This window comes from Aethalodelphis obliquidens, unplaced genomic scaffold, assembly GCF_003676395.1.
Source record: "Aethalodelphis obliquidens isolate GAN/ISIS:26980383/991018 unplaced genomic scaffold, ASM367639v1 scaffold17, whole genome shotgun sequence".
Lineage (NCBI taxonomy): Eukaryota > Metazoa > Chordata > Mammalia > Artiodactyla > Delphinidae > Aethalodelphis > Aethalodelphis obliquidens.
In genome coordinates this window covers 18,840,222-18,860,326 of record NW_020837961.1, presented here as the reverse complement: position 1 = coordinate 18,860,326, position 20,105 = coordinate 18,840,222, and the positions used below count along the sequence as shown (strand labels likewise).

At 37.0% G+C, this 20,105-nt stretch overlaps 1 protein-coding gene across 6 annotated transcripts in view; it reads right to left on the bottom strand.

The window, feature by feature from the left end:
- Positions 1-20,105, bottom strand: part of BANK1 (B cell scaffold protein with ankyrin repeats 1) — a 430,151-nt gene that overhangs the window by 28,790 nt on the left and 381,256 nt on the right. For 3 of the 6 annotated variants that reach the window (XM_027117009.1, XM_027117008.1, XM_027117004.1), the window contains exons 9-11: positions 18,659-18,967; positions 14,439-14,747; positions 1,299-1,364 (exon numbers count right to left, since the gene is read on the bottom strand). In XM_027117009.1, coding sequence (XP_026972810.1) covers positions 1,299-1,364; positions 14,439-14,747; positions 18,659-18,967 — 684 coding nt within the window. The remainder of the gene's footprint in view (positions 1-1,298; positions 1,365-14,438; positions 14,748-18,658; positions 18,968-20,105) is intronic. The other 3 variants (XM_027117006.1, XM_027117007.1, XM_027117005.1) reach the window with 3 other exon arrangements.

Sequence of the window (20,105 nt, the reverse complement as noted above, 5' to 3'; positions counted from 1 at the left end):
GAGGCTAATAGTAGACTTAAAAAGATATATCTTTCCCTTCAAACTAAGAAATCACTGGAAATGAAAAATTGTCCAATAAGGAGAGTTTTTTGCATACAGATTTATAAGTAGTCTATCCAAGTGATTTGTAGGAGACTGGAAGTTCAGGTCCATCGTGTGCTGCATTCAGACACCACATACTTAATTGGAAGAATGATCTAAGTACAAGCTCGCTGCCGTGAGAAATGCCACTTGAAGTGATGGGTGATGATCATTCATTTAAGGACACACCTGTGTTTGAAGGATGAGCCACAGCATCCCAGGAGCAAGTCCATGAGGTTCTGTATTTAATAGGTCAGTGGGTGTCAGAAGTTGGTGCAATCAGCACTTTGCTATTTTCACAATGGCACACAAAGAGGCTATGGAAGTGGCTGCTGGTGAAATAACTTCCCAGTTTTATTTTAATGTCTCTCTCAATGATGTATGAGTAACATTTCAAGGTAATATTATTTTGGAGTGATGTTATTTCAAAAGTGGGTTGAGGTTAAAAGCATCTGTACATGCTCATTGATGATCAGTGTTACCTCCACCTCTGCCACCTTTTATGTTTTTCATTTTTGAACTTTAACCAAAGATTTATTATCAGAAAAACATCATAATAAATAACCTGCCAGAGTACCTCTTTTCAATAGGAACCAAGTGTGTCAGGAAAGACTGGAGGCAGCTGCCTCCTTATGAAGCAAGAGGAAAATATTCCTCCTGTGTGAGATGCCTCTGAGCTACAGTGTTCAGCTCTTTTCTGCATGACAAATAATTATTCCAATAAATGGTAGGTCCATTACCTAAGGCAAGAGAATAGTGAGACAGTCTCTGACTGGAGTTCAATGCAGAGCACAGAAAACCCATGCTGGTCCCCTTCACGGGGGCATCAATCATCTGCCCCTCCTACCAAGTTAGGTTCCAGAGGCTTCTCTCTAAAGGTCTCTGAGGGATGTTAGAGAATTTGTCTTACTTGACCCTCCTGGAGCTCTGATAACAAACAACATTATCAACATCACCACAAATATCCTAGTAAGGCCTTTGTTAAATTCTTGCCTTTGTTAATTAAAATAATTTGGCTTTGTTAATTAAAATAATTTTCTTGCATTAATCTTACTATGGAAAAATTATATTTGGGTAAGACACTGACTGACTTAACAGTAAAATTAGCCAAGTACACAATTATTTACTTCTATAGCAGGAGACTTTGTTCAGTATTCATAAGATTTCTTTAACTCTTACTTAGAGATTATTAAATAAACTGAAGTTCATGTTAGTACCTTGTTTCTTAGGGCCATGGAACTTGTCACCATTTGATTGTCTTCTGGCAGTCTTTTGTTGAAACACTGTAAAAAATAGAACACAGATTATTTATTTATAAAAAAGAACACACTGTGGAAGACTGTAGGAAATTAGAATGCAGTACTTCATTTTCCTTAGTAACAATTCCTGAATTGTATTATTTTTTGAGTAGGAGGATTATTAAATTTACAATTTTCTCATTTGTGCAGCTTATCAGTCATTTTCAAAAAGCATTTTCTTTGCACAGAGTAGTATAATGCTGATGGAACGCCTCATTAAACTGTTTAAATCAAGATATGATTCCATTTTGATACCAGGTAAAGATAAAAGCTGCATTTTGTTAAAAGTGATAAATGCTAAAATCACATGAAAAATTCCATTCGCACAGAAATTACTCATGCTGACTTTTTGGTGATAAGCAAGGATAAAGACTGTTGCTTCTTAAACAGATGAAAAGACTGTTGGATTCCCAGATGTAATAATAAAAAAGATACTTTATTCTTGCATCATCTAGCTAGACCTCAGACCTATTAAAGCAGCTTATTCGAATTACTCCATTATCTGGAAAGTACTTTGTTCTCATTTATTATTTCTTACATGGAATTCTGTGAGACAAGTCAGCATTACCCCATTCAGCAGATGAAAGATAAAATTGATTGTTTAATATTTATTGAGCACCCACAAAGTTCCGTATACCTTCTGGTATTTGTTAACGAGGAAGTCTATAGCCTTTAGAGCTTGACTTTAGAAACTGAATATCCCAGACTTCCATTTATTTTTTATGGGCAAACTATAGGGTTTGGGAACTGAAAGAGGCCTTGGAGATTTAGTCCGATGTCATATGTTTATAGATGAGAGAGGTGGAAATAACTAACATATAAAATAACTAACATATAAAAGGGCTACGTAATTTTGCAATGATAGTGGAGCTATCATTCTGGATCTTTGCCATTGGTCTCAGTATTCTTTAAACCAGTCTAATATCAAGGTCATATCTGTGATGAATCCAGATAGCATTTTTTTCAAATTTAAGAAAGTTCCCTAAGCCATATCAAATCAATAATTATTTATTAAGCACATATACTTTGCCAGCTATTGTCAAGAAAAAGGGTACTCTGCTCTGTCCTTCAAACAGGAGAAGCGAATATACTTTCAAAGTATGATGTGTTTAAGAGAAATTATACACATGAAATAATATTTTTGGTTGAAAATCAATTTTCTGCTTCAAGTTAGTATTTGGAAAACATGCTAAATATAACCTACTGGCAAGTTCTGGGTTTGTGGCTTACATTTTTTCTCAAATAAAATATACTGATGGATATATGGTATGTGAATGTATTTTAGGATAATAAAAGCATTTTTATAAGTGGTGCTTGACTTTTTTCATTGGCCGGTTCGTAAAGTCTTGAAAGAATAAAACACTTTTGAAATTTTAATAACATGCAGACACTCTGTGCTTTTTCGCCAGTATTGTTAAGATAGTAACTGAGACCGTCTCAGACAAAAAAGCTGTAATCTGGCATCATTAATATGGGAAATAATCTGAATCCAAAGATAAATTCAGAAAATAAATTCTTCCAATAAAAAGTATATTAATTGATAAGTTTTACGAACTCTGATAAATTTTGAAGCTATGGAGTACTAGAATTTTTTTCCAGCTTTTTGGCATTCATTTGTTAAAAATCAGTTTACACCTTATATTTTATTGAAATACATTTGTTGACAACAAATGTCCAGACTTTGTGAAATACAGTAAATGTTAGGTAAACATGCTCAGTTTCTAGATTAAGAAGTGACAGCAGCATATTTATTTATTGTTGACATTTCAGCAGCGTTTGTAGCTAGAACAGCCTGGGACGGGGTGGAGAATTGCGGTGGGAGAGTAGGGGTGCTCTGAGTAGAATGATGATGAAAGTGCTGATAACAGAACTCATTAAGAGCAGGATGGGCACTAGGTCATGCCCCATAGTACAAAAATCCTACCACAATAACGTCCCTTGAAATTCCCTCCTAACTCACCTCCAGCTCCACCCACTACAACCATTATCTTCCTTTCACCTATAGACAAGCCTCATTTCCTTACAAGAACGCAATTAGCATATTGCCAAACACACTGTTTCTCCTTGTTATGAAAGTTGGGAGGTGTTTTTGAATATAAATTAATCTTGGGAAGACACCTATATTAACTTGTTTCTTGAAGAAAGAGCTAGCCCATCCAAATGATCACCGATGCAAACATGCATACCAAGGACACATGCTCTATTAGCCTTAGGAAAAGAATACATAGATATAAAATTCCAGACTTTGTTAGTCTTTCTTTTTACAGTGAATATTCGCTGAAACATTTAAATTGCTTCTACCGGCGAAATCTTTGCTCTAGAAAGCTTTATACACTTTGTTTACCATCTCACCCACACAACGTTTATGAGAGGTAACTATAAAATCCATGATATAGGGAGAACCAAGCACTGGGTATGGAACATTCAGATTTATATATGGAAGGTATGTATTTTTATACAACAGGATTTTTGGTAAGATGAGATTCTGTTCTAAACACATAGCAACTGAAAAACAATCTATATACTAGAATGCTAATCTGCTTGGCACAGTGGAAGGGGTATAGTTTTGTCTTAATATTATCAACATGCATGGCATGGGAAAATGGCTTTCTCCTTCTGGGCCTTTATTTCCTTTGCCAATAAAGTTAAGGCTTAGGTGAGATGGTCTCTAGTGACTTACTCAGTTCTGATATTCCAAAACGCTACCAATTCTTTTTCCCCAAGTCATTCCAGGCCAAATGGTTCCTGGATAAATTCTCAAATGAACATGAATTTAAATAGAATGCTATCTCTGAGGGGGAGATTCTTTTTACTGGGGGCTTAGACTAACAGGAACACTAGCAAGTTAAATCACAGACCAATGTTAGTTTTTCATAATATATGGAGACAGTCCTGTCCCTATGTGTTTGAATTCCCGGAGAATATTATTTTTGACCGCATTTTATTGCGTCAACGTTCAAATGATGCTATGAAGGCAATTATGAAATAACGTCAATTTTGATGACTCTGCCCTAGTGAAACCTTATTTTTCTCTTCCTACCTAAAATTGGAATTTGATGAGAAAGACTAATGAATGCATTATTAGTAGCTGTCACTACCTTTAAACATTAAAAAAGTCCATAAAGAAAGAAAAACAATTTTTGAGGTTCAAAATAATCTCAAACAATGCAAATGCCCCAAATATCACCCCCATTTATTTTAAATATTTGGTGGAATGACTTCTATAAAATTTTCTCTAGAATAGAAATGACACTGAATGGAAAAAATTATCATAGTATTAAATATTCAAAATGTTAAGCAAAGCAGAACTATCAGAAGAGCAGAGGAGGAGAAGGTGAAATATAACGAATTCACTTGCACTATTTGTCTTTCCAGGTTGCTTCTGCAAGAACGTTCTTCACGTCAACCTCATTAGTGGCCTATTTCAAGCAAACAGATTCTTCCAGGGCTGCCCTTCTTTGAAAATATGATAAAGCTTATTTGGAATTATTTTGTAAGTGGCTAAGCTAATGGAAAGTCTGTGTAATGCGTAGCCAAATGTGTTCATAAAGATATGAATTATAAACCACAAACCCCTTGATGTTCCATGCCCATTAGAAGTGTGAAGTGAAATGCTGCTTAGAGCTGCATACCTATCACTGATGATAATTCTTGAAACTAGGGATTTGACATAAAATGAAATATACAAATCTGTATTGTGCTTCAGGTCCTCAGTATAGGTAGCAGCAGTATGTTTATGAAACAGCAAACTTTCAGTAGATTGCTAACTATGTAGCGAAGTGCTGTGCTAGGTCCTAAGGATGCAAAGGTAAATAAAATGCGGTCAGTTTCCATACTGTCCTCCATTTTGGTGTATTATTTTAAGCAAAAGTCAAATGTGTCATTAAGGCCTACTCATGAGAGAGGACAGAGATAAAAAACAATCAGAAGGGCAAGGGTCATAATGCAACCTCTGTAGCCTTCCTCTTCCTACCTTGTTCCCCCAGTTTGCACCCTGTGAATGGTAATTACAAAAAGGCAGAGTGAGGTAAAGGAAAGCAGTGCAAACAACCCCTTTGTCTAGCCAGTGAAGGCAGGGAACAGAATGTTCTAACCCGATGAGTAGTCATACTGACTAATCAAATCCAAGCTCAGAGAAGAGATGTAGCCTCTTTGCAAATGGATCAAGATAGACTGAGCACTCCAGTCAGCTTAAAAGCACCATCTCATTCTGTTAGCAAGAGTTATGCGTTGCCAATTTCAACAAATTTATCAAATGCAGGTCACCACATTTGAATAGGCATGCTAGGGGTGTCATGGCCACAAACAGAAATAGTCACATCAGACACATAACAGGAAGGTCTTTCACCTGAAAGTAGTTTACTGACTGCAGACATAGAGTCAGGAGTTGCAGCTTCTTTTGGGGGAGTGGGAGGGGAGAATCTACAAATGATCAGCCAGCACACATGAGGTCATGGATGTGGTTACAGTGTACTCGGGAGATTGGTGGCGATGGGAAGTTGGAAAGTACATATCTGCGTGAAGGAAAATAGCATAGAAATTCTAATTCGGTGGAAATATCAATGAATGCTTTGGTTTCCTAAGGAGAAAACATTAATTTTCTTTCCAGTTTGTAATGGAAACTTTAAGTCTGATAGACGTGTTCCCATAAAAATCCTCTCCCAAAACAGGAAATCTCACTATAAATTACTTTTTCTACTTCTAGGGAACTGAATTTTCATTAGAATAGAATACAGACTTTTTATTTGCATATTTATCCTTTTTGATGCAAATAAGAATATTTCTATTCTTGAAATGTTTCTTATCCAGGAAGTTGGGACACTGAGAGAAAGAGAGCAATCGATTTATGGAATTCTGTGTAATTAGAGCTTGAGGGCATTGTAATGAGTTTATTAGCAAAGTCTCTACTCCACCACTGGGTAGGCAGGTCTTTCTTCATTTTGCTACCAGGCAGGCAACATGTATTGAACACCTACTGCTTGCAGAGCACTGGACTAGGGGCTCGTTTCCTCCCATATGATTTCATGTGTGCTCACTGCTTGATTTGACTTCTTGAACACTTGTATTCAATAAAAAATGATATTAGCGTAGACATTCCTCCAGTAACATCCCTGGTAATTTTCCTTTTGTTTCAAAGAGAAGTGGTTTGGGTTGTTAGGAAGTCACTGTAATACTCTAGAAGCTGCGATGAGTTCACCTTTTGGTTCATGCTTAGTGATTACCAAGAGTAATTTCTCTGGCCTGTTTCTTTCCTCTTATATCAGGAAATATTACTGTCCTAAGAAGTAACCAGTAGGATCTGGTCACGTTCACTCTGAACAAATATTAAATACTAGTTCTGCCAGTAAGACTCAAACTACAAAAATGCAGATTGAAAATTTCAAAAGGACAGGGCTGCTTATTTGAGATTTTCTTGTTTCTTGAGGTGGACCTGTTTTGCTATAAACTTCCCTCTCAGAATTGGTTTTGCTGTGTCCCATAGATTTTGAAAAGTTGTGTTTTTATTTCCATTTCATTTTATTTTCTGACTTCCTCTTTGATTTCTTCACTGACCCATTTTTCTTTTTAGTAGCATGTTGCTTAGTCTCCACATGTTTGTGTTTTTCCCATTTCTCCCCTGTAACTGATTTCTAGTTTCATACCGTTGTGGTTGGAAAAAATGCTTGATATAATTTCTATCCTCTTAAATTTGTTGAGACATGTTTTGTGGCCTAGCATAGATGCCAGTAGTACTGTCTTAGCCATGACAATCAAAATGTCTCTTAACACTGCCAAATGTCTCCAAATGTCTCCTGGGAGGCAAATCACCACCCGTTAAGACCTGCTACTCTAGGCCAATTGGGCTTCTGCTAAAAGACAAATTTAACAGAGACTCTAGGAGCATCGTATGTTAAGGGGAAAAAGACCAGAATTCCCAATGTGAGCACACGTCTGAACAACTGCTCCTTGTCAGAGCTGTGCCAGTACTCTATCAGGAAAAGGAGGGAGGCAGAGGATCATGGGGAAAGCAGGGACACTGGGTTTACAAACAGATGATAAATATGTCCTCTATCCTGAGACCACCTGTGATATATATACAAAGTCCTAAAGCTCATGGTTTGGACAAGGTCACCAGGCCAGAGAGTAGAACCTAGGGCACTTGATCTAAGGCTTTCTTTAATCCATTTGACAATATTTCTTCACTAATGAGGACAGAGGCCAATCCATTCTGCCACATTTATGATGATATGGATTAATTTTCCTAAGAGATTCTACAAGGTTTCTTTTTCTGTTTGCATTTCCATTGCATTGTATGTGATCAGTTTCAAGTACAAGTGAATTGCAAGTGGAAAATTTCTGAGAGCAACTGAGTTGTACTTGACATTTTGGGGTCCCAGTAGCTGAGTAGCTCTCAAAAAGGTCGTACACAACTTTGTTGCACTGTAAAATGCCAAGGGCAACTCAGTAGCAATTGAAAATTGAAAGGGAAATTATATTCTACCCCAAATCAGCAACATGGACTCTGAAGAAGGATCTTGGTTTTATTAATTGTGTGAGGGGAAAATGGGAAATTGCCCTCTGATGTTGAAAAATTTTCCCAAATAGGCAGTCATCTCTTTGCAATGATTTATGGATATAATTTTACTACCCATCTATCTATATTATGAAAAGTGCTCATTTCTTTCTTTGATTTGTCTTAAATCAAGAATTTTGTCACTAAGAAGGACTGTGAATCCATGTTAATTCCTCTATATTCTTGAAGCTTAATGAACCTGATCCTTTCCAGTATTATAGGGAGAAAAAGATGGAGAGAATATGATTCTTAAAAGCAGGCAGACTTCAAAAACTTTTCATTTAAGAAAAATGAGTTATCCTTTTCACTGTTACTAACATAAAATTAGGTTTAGTATAACGAGAATGGAATAAAAAATCCAGAAACATATCTCTTAATAAAATGAACCATGGGTTCAATTTTGTATTAATAAGTTACATTTCTGGGGATAGGAGATGGTGGTGATGGTGGAAATAGAGATTCTCTCTGATACATTATGCTGTGTGAAAGCAGTTAGAATGCTTAGCTATAAGTGAATATCCTAGAACTTTGTCCCCTTAGGTACAGGATTCCCTCTTCATTAGGAGTACTTAGATGGTTTAAAAGAGGGGAGGGCTGCCCTGGTGGCGCAGTGGTTGAGAATCTGCCTGCCAATGCAGGGGACACGGGTTCGAGCCCTGGTCTGGGAAGATCCCACATGCCGCGGAGCAACTAGACCCGTGAGCCACAACTACTGAGCCTGCGCGTCTGGAGTCTGTGCTCTGCAACAAGAGAGGCCACGACAGTGAGAGGCCTGCGCGCCGCGATGAAGAGTGGCCCCCACTCGCCGCAACTAGAGAAAGCCCTCGCACAGAAACGAAGACCCAACACAGCCAAAAATAATAAATAAATTTAAAAAAATTTTTTTTAAAAAGGGGAAATTTAGGAATTACTAGGTTGATATATTCTTCTGACCAACCTCTGTAGTGTTAGTGAAGTCTCCTACCCACATTGATGTAGTTCTTGTTACTTTTATCATTTATTCGTCCTTGTACTCATTCAATTAATATTCATCAAATAGTCATGGTTTCTGCTATGAATTCAGCACTGAGCTTGGCACCAAGGATACAAAAACAGATGAGGTTTTGAAAGGCAAAAACAAATGATTGGTCTCTTCTTTTATGGATCTTATGGGTCAGAAGGAAGAAATAAATATTAACTAATGACCCAGAAATAAATACATCAAGAAAGAAAATTGGTCCTACCATGTGTACAAACGTGGTAGCCAGACTGAGCTGGGTCGGGTCTAAATCACACATCTTCCCCTTCCTAGCTTTATCATCATGGGCAAGACGCTGAAACTCACTGAACATCAGTTTCCGTATCTCTATTTTAAATTTATTTATTTATTTATTTATTGTATACCTTGCTTTTTAGGAAAAAGTACCTTTTTTTTTTTTTTTCCCCCAGCCACGCCGTGCAGCTTGTGGGATCTTTGTTCCCCAACCAGGGCCCTCGGCAGTGAAAGCACAGAGTCCTAACCACTGGACCACCAGGGAATTCCCTCCGTATCTCTAAAATAAGCCTATTAATGCCAACTCTGCAGGATTATTTCATGAATTAGAAATTATCATGAAAGTTGCCTAATAATTATTATCATAAGGAGTAGACTAAGCCAACTTGTTCCTTTAGAGGAAAGGATATCCTGACCCCAATTCCATCTGTAATAGTTTCCTTAACTTCTAACTCTCCAGAATCCAGGAAGCACACACTTCTTCTAGAATTTAAAGTTAATCAAAGTCACCATCTGCCCAGAAACTGAGGAAAGACAAAGTAGAATTGCTTTTAATTATTATCTATTGAGTGTATATCACATACCAAGTATTGTGCTGAGTACTTGTTAATTTTATCTCACTTAAAGATTACAACAATTCTTAAAGTAGATGTTATTTCTATTCCCAACTTACAATGAGGAATTTGCATCTCAGATATATGAAGTTATTTACTTAGGTAATATCAGTGAATCTGAATCCTCCTTGTATAGCAGCATTGGGAAAACCCACTTTTCCTCCTGGGCCTTTCTTTCCCGTGTGTCTCCTCTACTGTCACACATCATTTCAGACACTTCTGGTCATCAAACGTGTGCGAATTTTCCCCCACCAAGCAGCCCTTCAACACTATTTGGATATCCTACAATTGAATTCAATTTCATTCAATTCTGAGAATATCTACTCAGAGGTAGTGTCAGATCCCACAGACTAAGAGCTCAGTCCCACAAGCCTGCTTCCTCTCTATTTCAGATGCCAATCCCAAGTGGTAGATTCCCAGGTTACCCACAATTTCTGTCTGATTTGGTTACAAATTGGAGATTCTCACAACCCCCTCCTCAGGTTTGATTAATTTGCTAGAGCAGCTCATAGGACTCAGGGAAACACTTATTTTAAAGAATATGATAAAGGATACAGATGAAAGGCCAAATAAAGAGATGTATAGGGCAAGGTCTGGGAGTCCCCAGTACAGGTAAGTCTGTACCCATGGAGCTTGGGTGTGTCACCCTTCCTATGTGGACCTGTTTGCCAACCTGGAAGCTCCTGGAAACCCCTAATATCAGGGTTTTATTGAGGTTTCCTCACATAGGCATGATTGATCATTAACTCCATTTTTAGCCCTTCGCCCTTCTCTAGAGAATAGGGTTAGGGCTGAAAATTCCAAGCTTCTAATCACTGCTTGCACTTTCTCATACTAACCCCCCTCCAGGAGCCATGCAGGAGTCCACTCAGAGCCACCTCATTAGAACAAAAACACTCCTACCACCCAGGAAATTACAAGGGTTTCAGGAGCTCTGTGTCAGGAACTGAGGGTAGAAACCTATATATATATATAAATATATAATTACATATATATATGAAATTACATATATATATGTTTGGAATATATATATATATATATATATGTAATACAGTATATAAATATGTGTGTATATCTATCTATATCCCATTATCTCACAAAAGCCAACATGATTTTCCTGTATCTCTCTGGTTTATTTGCCTAGTCACTTTGCTATAACTTTCTTGAGTTTCTGAAATAGTAAGTTGGGATTAGGCATCCTGCATTCTTTTTCCATCCCCTACTCCACATCCTTCTTTTCTGGCTACTGTAACACACCCTGGATGTGCCAGCATTCTGCTACAACTTCTGTGCTCTGGCAAGAATTAGGGTAAATTAATGTTCTTCTAATTGAATGCATGGCTTTCTGGGAAATGGTGTATATTCTATTTAATAGATTTGCCTGAGCTAGGAAAGAAAAAAGGAAGCCGTGATGAAAGACATTTACCCTGTGAAATGCAAAGAACATCACAAAAGAACTGGCTGATGAGGTAATGTTTTCCTAATGTGAGCACAGAATGATCAACAATCAATAGCATAAAAGGAAGAAGCAAGCCAGTATATTCCAGTGAAAGAGAAAAGGAAGAAATAATGGAAAGGGACTTTGATGACCTCATTTACAGTTCAGTTTTTGCTATTAATCTGAAATACGGAGAAAATAACCATACGTGCTTTTATATATTTAGGTGCAAAACAAAAACAAAAACACAATCACAGAATGTAACACGGATTCCTGTCTGCATATAACACAAATGTTGTGAGAACAAATTAGACTGTAATTGAATGAAAGATTTCTTGTAAATGTTGAAGGGTGTTGCGCTTGGGATGAGATAAATAGCCTTTAAAAGTTCTTAGAAACTCAAGATTTCTAAGATTCTTTAAAGTCTGTGTGTGTGTGTGTGTGTGTGTGTGTGTGTGTGTGTGTATAAATGACAAATTGTACCACTGTTATGTAGGGGATTTACATAATTAACCCACAGAAAAACTTTATCATTTGGTACTCAATAAATCTTTATGTAATTAATAAATATATGAATGAGGAGGAAAACCATCTCAATTCTCTTATTTAATATGGGGCTTGGTTGACAGCCTAAAGCAGTCCTTGTCCCTAATTCCTTCTCTAATGAAACGAGGCAATCACCTATGATGGACAGTTTGTTCTTGGAGAAATTGAATAGAAGTAGTTCTGACCATGGCACACAAGGCACAGTGGGTGGAAGGAGTTATACACTGGACTGAACACACGGAGAACAAGTTAAACACTGCACTCTGAGTGGTGAAAGTTCCCAGTCTTTTTCCCACACTCTGATATCAGTGTGCTGGCAACCAGGTATATAAATGTAGGTTAGAGTAAGTTGGAATTTATTCTAGAAATATTGAAAAACGTAGAGAATAGATCTATCTGAACTAACACTTTGGGGTAATTCAATGAAAAAGCTGGTTACCTCATTACCCTGCAGTGCAGTCCACAAGTTAGCAAGTAGAGTTTTCATTCAGATTTTTGGTGCTTCATTCTTAAACACGAAAGCATCGCTAAGAATAGTCAGATATTTTATGGGGGTATCAAGCATTCCAGACGAAACAAACAAACAACAAGCAAAGATAATACAGACAATATGAGAACCAAAGAAAAATTAAAATCGCAGAAATTTAAAAACTCAAATCAAAGCAAAATGAGACAAAAGCCATGACAAAGATATTGAACTTCATTGCCTGCACCACCACTAAAGAAAGAGAAAAGAATGATATGGAACAAGAACAACTGGAAAACAAGAATGCACTCATGGAAAATAAGAATAGGACAGTTGATAGAAGGATGACAAGATAAAGAGCAAAAAGCAGAGAAATGCAACGTGGGAGTCTCTATTGTGGTCCTGAGAACTCCCTAGAGATTGAGATACAGAAGATGATGTACCTCTTCAAAAATTTCCAGAATACAACTAAATTCTGTTATTGAGTTATATATCTAACTTCCCTCTTCAAAATTATTTATTGGGATTTAGTAACCTTGTCACAGAGCTAGTACAGTTGTCCCTTGGCATCCGCAAGGAAATGGTTCCAGGACCTCCCTCCCCCATACCAAAATCTGCAGATGCTCAAGTCTCTTTTCTAAAATGGTACAGTATTTGCCGATAACCTCTGCACATCCTCTCGTATACTTTAAGTCACTCTAGATTACCTATAATACTTAATGCAATGTAAATGCTATAAAAATAGTTGTAAATACAATATAAATGTTATGTAAGCAGTTGCTCTGGAGGCAGATTTGCTTTGTGGTACTTTCCGGAATTTTCTTTTATTGAACATTTTCTATGTGCAGTTGGTTGAATCCTCAGCTGTGGAATCCACGGATATGAAGGCCTGACTGTAATATCCTAGAGCCACTATGGTAGACAATCTGAGAAGTTCTAATTACAGCTTATTCCCTCCCTTAATAATCTAGATAATTGTTCCAGCTGACATTTTATTTTAGCTGAAACCTTTATTAATTTGTTATTGTTTCCTTTTTTATAATACTGTCTTGAACATTATCAGCAGCAGATCCCTGTTAAGTAGGTATCTAGTACATTGGTAAAAAACTTGCTAAATTTTCTTATACAAACCTCTCAACACATACCGCTTAAACAACAGAATGGTTTCTTTTGAACATGTTAAGCACAGATGAGTAACTGTGTTCTTTTTGAGTGGATTTGCGGTATATATTTAAATACTCTGGGTACCCGGTTTAGGCTATTTGAATGTATAATATATTGCCTCTCAGCTTTAGTTGTCACCTCAAAATTTGTTTGATTCCAAACATTTTGTTCAAAAATCTCTAATAAAGGGTCAAATTGTACTGTATATTTATTTGCATAGCTGTTGCCTAGAACTCCTCAAGGATGCAGACATTGTTTTATTCCACATCCTCAGTCTCTAGGATGGTACCCTAACCCCCAAAGACACTCAGTGCATGTGCCTGCGATACTGATGAATAAAATTCATGTCTTAGACACTAGGGACTCATGGAGTGCACCAAACCAGAGAATACAGGAGTGTTAGGAAAGAACAGCAAAGTCAGTATATCCTGCTGGGGTTACAGATATAAAAAAGCTCTAGGGATTTGCTATTTTTTATTTAGATTTAACTGAGATGAGAAAGGAGAATTGAAGTCTAAAATGAAGTAGAAATTCTATCATAGATGAAGTGAATCTTAATCATTGGGGTGAAGTGCAATTATCAGAGGAACTGGGGTTGCATATCTAAGATTCTAGTACTCAAAACTGTTCAGGTTTTTAAAGTTATCTTAAATGGAATGAGGGGCAAAAAGTAACGTACCTACCTTCTCTTCGTGTGTTGCACATTATTCACAGGTGTTGAGCTTCCCTCTCACAGAATTATGGAAGAAGCATCAAACAGTATTTCCCCACACATATTATGGTTTCATGCTCTTTGGATGGTTTGTCAAAATTACCCTCCTTAATCAACAATTACAAACCAGAGCCCTACATATTGTTCTTATTTTCGTTATTCATCGTGGTTTTAAATTTAAAAATGGTCCAATACAGCTTACCTATGACTCGAAAAGATGCTTTTCATCTTTTGGGCTTAGATCCCACCCAAAAAGAGGCCACCCCCCAAAAAACACACACACAAATAGTAACAGCAGCAGCAAAACAAATTACCTTGCGCTATATAAGGCGTAGTTTCCTCTTTTGGAGGGATGTTTGTGGGTCGTGGTGTGGGAGCAGGAGGTCTGTTCAGAATGAATGACCGGCTTCCAAGTTTTTTCTTTGTACTCCTCTTGGCCAGTATCGTGTCATATTCATTGTCATCAATCTCAGCAAAAGTGTACGGGTCTTCCTTCTCTTCCTGGTCTTCCTCATCTTCTTTCTGTTCTTCTTCTCCTCTGGGTTCACCTCCTGTTTCATGTCTTGCACTGGAATCACACCAACTTTGACTTCTTTCCATTTGGCCTTCCGACGTTTTCCCTGCTTATGAAACATTTAGATGGTGGTTACTCATACCTTAAGCATTACTGGTGTCCATCTGTCACCTGCTTGAACCACACCCCCAAACAATTTATATATTATCCTATAAATTCCAAAAAGAGAAAAGTGAACCATGTAATTTACTAACATATCCTCCGGCAGTTTGTAACTGTTGATTTGTCAGAAAAAGTTTGTTAAAGACCTGGATTTCTTTGAAAATATATAAATAAGCATATAAATATTTTCCACATAGTTTATGAATGATTTAATATCAGGAAATCAAATTATAAAACTAAGCCTCAAATTCCAAATGTTTTGAAAGCTTGTGTTTTTCAAGCATAATGCTCTCCGATTTTTTTTTTTAATTTGAAGTCATATTACCTTTTATAGGGATTAAACTGGGTATTTTGCCTAAAATTCAATTTCTCTGAAAATGACAGAGGGGAATAGCCAAAACCACCATTGTTTGGTTTCTTACGCTATGTCTCACTCTGGCTCTCTTGATTTCTATAAGCCAACTTATACCTCACTCTTTGATAAGGGACACTGAAAGTAGGGTTCATGACATAAAAGATGGCATGGAAAATCAATGGCTTGAAGATTAATTTATATGAAAAGAACAGTCTTTCATGTTTTTTATATTCAATAAAATCTTTACATATTTTTATAGGAATGTATTAAAATATTCTAGCAGCAGTTTATTTAGAAGACAAAGATATTGTATACTGTGTCAATAAATAAGTTGAAGAGAATTTGGATGGCCCTCTCTGCCGGACCAATGAGAAATTTTTTTAAAATGTGCCCTTTTGACAAGTGTTTTGCTTAAAGTATTATTGAGAACAATAAAAATGGAAAGGATTTCAGTTATTGACTGAAAAATCATTAATTTTCTGTGTTGTTCTGAGATTCATGCATGTGAACTAAAGGAGAACTAGTCTCCCTTCTCTTCGGTGAGAATCTGACCAAAAACTTTAGTTTACTTAATGGATATTTTAGTGGAAAAACTTAGGAGATAGGGAGAAAGACAAGCTGTTAGAGCAGAATAAAAGGATATTATTCTAAGAAGATTCAGCAATTGTTTTGGGTAGGCTTATGAGGAGAGACCAGAGGAGAGTCCAAGATCATCTCTCAACAGAGCCTTAGCTTGTTTCAGTTAGTTTAACCCAAGAAGTATGAACGCCAACATGCCTGGCACTAACTTTAAAATCTCTACGACTTGCCTTTTCCCTTATGAATAATATGGTTTTGAGATTCTGACTTCATGATTTCTGTTTCACTGACAGCATCCCAGGTGAAACTAGATTAAGTGTGTGGGAAACACTTGCACAGTGTTTCATTTTTAGTGGAATGTGTCAACTATCTTACTTTTATGAACTGATTTCCTGAGCTGTTAACTCTCTTTGTTCCTCCACCCACCTCCTTCCCCAACTCTTTCTAAAGTTGGGCTTGCACTAGAAATAATACATTTCACTTTTCACTTCCCAATGTATAAGATTGTACTTTTCATGTTGGAGTTGGACCTGAGTTTTCTCAACTCAGGTTGTACATTAATGAATAACGATTAAAATATATCATTCCTATAATTCCAAGTTTTGAAATAATTGGGAAAGAATGTGTAAGAAAGATAAGAATCCCAAAATCCCAGGAAACCTGCTCATGGAATTATTTGACACATTCTAATTACGGGCCCTAGGGTCTTGGGTCTTAGTCAAAAGAACATTACAATGATTGTTGCCTTGAAAGTTTGTTGCGAAGATAAAAAGAGACTGGATGTTCTTTATAAACTGGAAAGTGTTATATAATGTTCTATATTATTGTTTTCTCCAATGACTATGTCCATAAATCCATCATAAGGAATTTGGTGCTTAGGGCATTGATGAGGTGGCCCCTCTTTTTCGGTTACTTGAGGGCATATGGAAGGTACTCTTAAAGAACAATTCCTGAAGGTATCACTAGCTAAAGTCAAAGAACCCAAACAAAGTCTCTGGCAAAAAATAAGTGGTAGCTTCCAGTCTTACTTTCAAAGAACTTAATCAAAGAATTTTAAGAAAAAAGATTGGTATTTTACTTTCCATTTACTTCCAATATTAGCTCTATGAAAAAAAATGATATTAAAAGTAATGCTGAATTGAAAATACAGTTTCTAAATAAAAAGGGGTTTTTGTATTATTTTGCTTTTTATATTTGGTACTTTTCAGAAGATGTATTAGCCAACATTATACTTCTGGTCCTAGATATCTGGTGAAAATTACTCTCTGTGGAGTAATTTTAGACCTCCTAACCAACATACCATATGTGGAAATTGACATTAGAAAAAATATGATTTAATATTAGCTCCTTTAAGAGCTTTAACGTGATATAAGACAATTTTGCTTTCTTAGTAATTACTTTTAATAATTAGATAAAATTATCCACATCTGTAAAAGTGAGAAAAATATACTAGAATTTTGTTGTCAGTGGACTACGAAGCTACATCTCTCCCTTGCTCCCAGTATTGATAACCCTACTTCCTTGATCTATCTCAACAGTCTGTAAGAGCTTGGCACAGTAGGTGATCAATAAATGTTTGCTGAATGAGTGAATGAATCAGAGAAGTACCATTAGGCTTCCCATACTTTCCATTAAGCAGTACTTTCCATCTCTAAATATAGTGCATAATCTTAGCAAAGTTTCACGTTAATCAGCTTGAACTTTTATAGAGATAAGGCCTTCAAGGACACAAATGCTAAATTTCATAGCTTCAAAATTCACTTTTAAAACAGTCTTTATAGACTTCATATAGCCTTTTAGGACTTGACAACTAGAGTGACAAATGGGGTTTTAATAATGGATATTTCTTTCATCCTTCTTATTAAATTTTCTTTGTAAGACCATTTTATGAATTTGGAAAGTAAACATGAAATAGTGATCAATAAAGTGGGTGGTAATTGGTGACTCTAGGAGTGAGCATGGAAGTCTGTCGGGCTGTTGAACATTCCAGGCAGCTAAGCCTCATATGGAAGCTCCTCTGGATGTTTCCTGCCCTCCACTCCCAACCCCCACCCCCACCCCCCCATGACACACCTTAGTTCCTGCATCTGGGAAGAAATGCTGTCACAGCCATTTAACGGTTGTTCTTCCACTTTAGCAAGACAGATTTTTTTGATTTTGGTCTCAATGCAGCGTGTGATAGACCCTTTACCACTTGCTTCCCCTGCAGCTACCAACTGAGTGAAGTGTCCAAGGTCATTTTCAAATCTGTAACACATTAGCCTTCCTCTTTTGTCAGAAAACTGAGAGGTGTTTTTTTTTTTTTTCTTTCAGTACGCGGGCCTCTCACTGTTGTGGTCTCTCCCGTTGCGGAGCACAGGCTCCGGACGCGCAGGCTCAGCGGCCATGGCTCATGGGCCTAGCCGCTCCGCGGCATGTGGGATCTTCCCGGACCGGGGCACAAACCCGTGTCCCCTGCATCGGCAGGCGGACTCTCAACCACTGCGCCACCAGGGAAGCCCTTTGAGAGTATTTTTTAAAAGCTAAGTTGTTGCTTACTTTTCCACATGATGCTTGAGGTTCGTTTTATGTGAAGAATTACAGACTCCTTCCAAGTTTTCTTTACTTACAGAAAGTTTTGTAATGAGACTTTTTTCCTGGAAGAAAAAAGAAAGAAAAAGAGAGAGGGAGAGAGGAAGAATGGGAGCGAGGAATAGTGAAGGGTGGGGGGCAGAGAGAGAGAGAGGAAAGGAGGAAAGAAGGAAGGAAGGAAGGGAGGAAGGGAGTTAGTGGGAGGTATCTCTTACCTGATTTCTGAGGCCCTAGTTACTAAAGAATAGGAGGAAATCTCTGGGTTTTAAAAGTTGATCTTTGTATGGCTTCGCCACTATACGCTATGTAAGTGTGTCAAAGTTTTGTAGTTGTTGTTTTAACCTTAACCTTACCTTGTAATGTGAAGTGAGGTTTTTCCAGTGGGAAGGCAGCTGTTACAGGTCGCGGTGGAGGGAGAGGTGGTCTGCTGCTCACGAGGAGCCCTCGGGAATTATTTTCTGGGTCGTCTCCAGGAATGAACGTGTACAAGTCATCATACTGGTTCTCACTCCCGCTGTCAACCTCTGGTGGGCGGTGCTTGGCCTCCGTGCCCGATTCATGCTCTTTTTCTTCCTCTGCCGTTTCATTCACCTCTGCTCCTTCCGCCCTCTGCCTGTACGGCCGCCAGCTTTCATGATGGAAAACTGGGCTCTGTATGGCTGCTTATGAAGAAGATTGTATGATTTCATGTAAACACACCATCTGGAGGCATTTCATATTTTCTAACTTCGTACAGAAGTGGTGGTAATGTTAATTAAACTTTTAGGATCTGATACAGGGGAAAGCTGACAAATGTGTAATTTTGGTGAATTTACCAAAGAAAGCTCCATTATATCTACCTCAGTTTGTGACACTCTCATACACATAATGATATATAATATTCGGATACTACATGTATAGAAAAATATTCTGATTCTCTAGAGTTATTATTTAACCAGATTCAATATATGACTGCATTACCATATTTTTATTAGAAAACAATATAACTAACCTAATAAGTAATAAGTAAGTGATGGAAAAGGTAAAGGCAAGGAACAAAAATCTTAACTTGCCTGTAAATAATGCAATGAAATGAATCTGTGATTTTTATTTAGTTATTATTTTAACATTTATCACCAGATGACATCTTAATTTTTGAAAATATTACTTGAGAAAAGTGTTAATATTTTTTGATGGGGAAGGCATCCAAATCACCAATAGTAAGTAAATATTTTTAAGGCTCAGTTCTCTCACCAAAAAATCTTTTCTGTCCTGAAACTTAAGCAAATGATTCAGTCACATTTCCTCCATTCTAAGAATCATGATTCCATTATTTGTGTTTATACTGTACACAGTAAAATGCTCTCTAACCACTCAGGGAGAAAATAGAAAAAATATATTATAATGCAATAACTTTAAATCTTAAAACTTTTTTCTTTATATTTTCTTTATAGAAATTCTGCTCTAAATAAAGCAATCATACAAAGTTAAAATGAACTTTGGTATCTCTGTATTGGAGGGAAAATGTGACTTGCTGCCATGAGTGCAATAGAAAAGCAAATAATTGTTGTTTTAAAGTGTCGCTAAACTAAAATATAGCTAAAGAAGACAAATGGCAGAGTACAAAGAGGAATCTTTTTTTGATTGAAGAGTTACACTGTAGACATTTTTCAGCAATGAGAGAAAAGTTAGTCATGTGGGAAAATCATGCCCATGACAGTACTACGTATTTCTACATGAATTTTATTTTTAATTTCTCTCTTTCTTTCATGTGAGAAAGAAGAAACGTCTAGCTGCCAGTATTAGAACTGCAAACCAAGA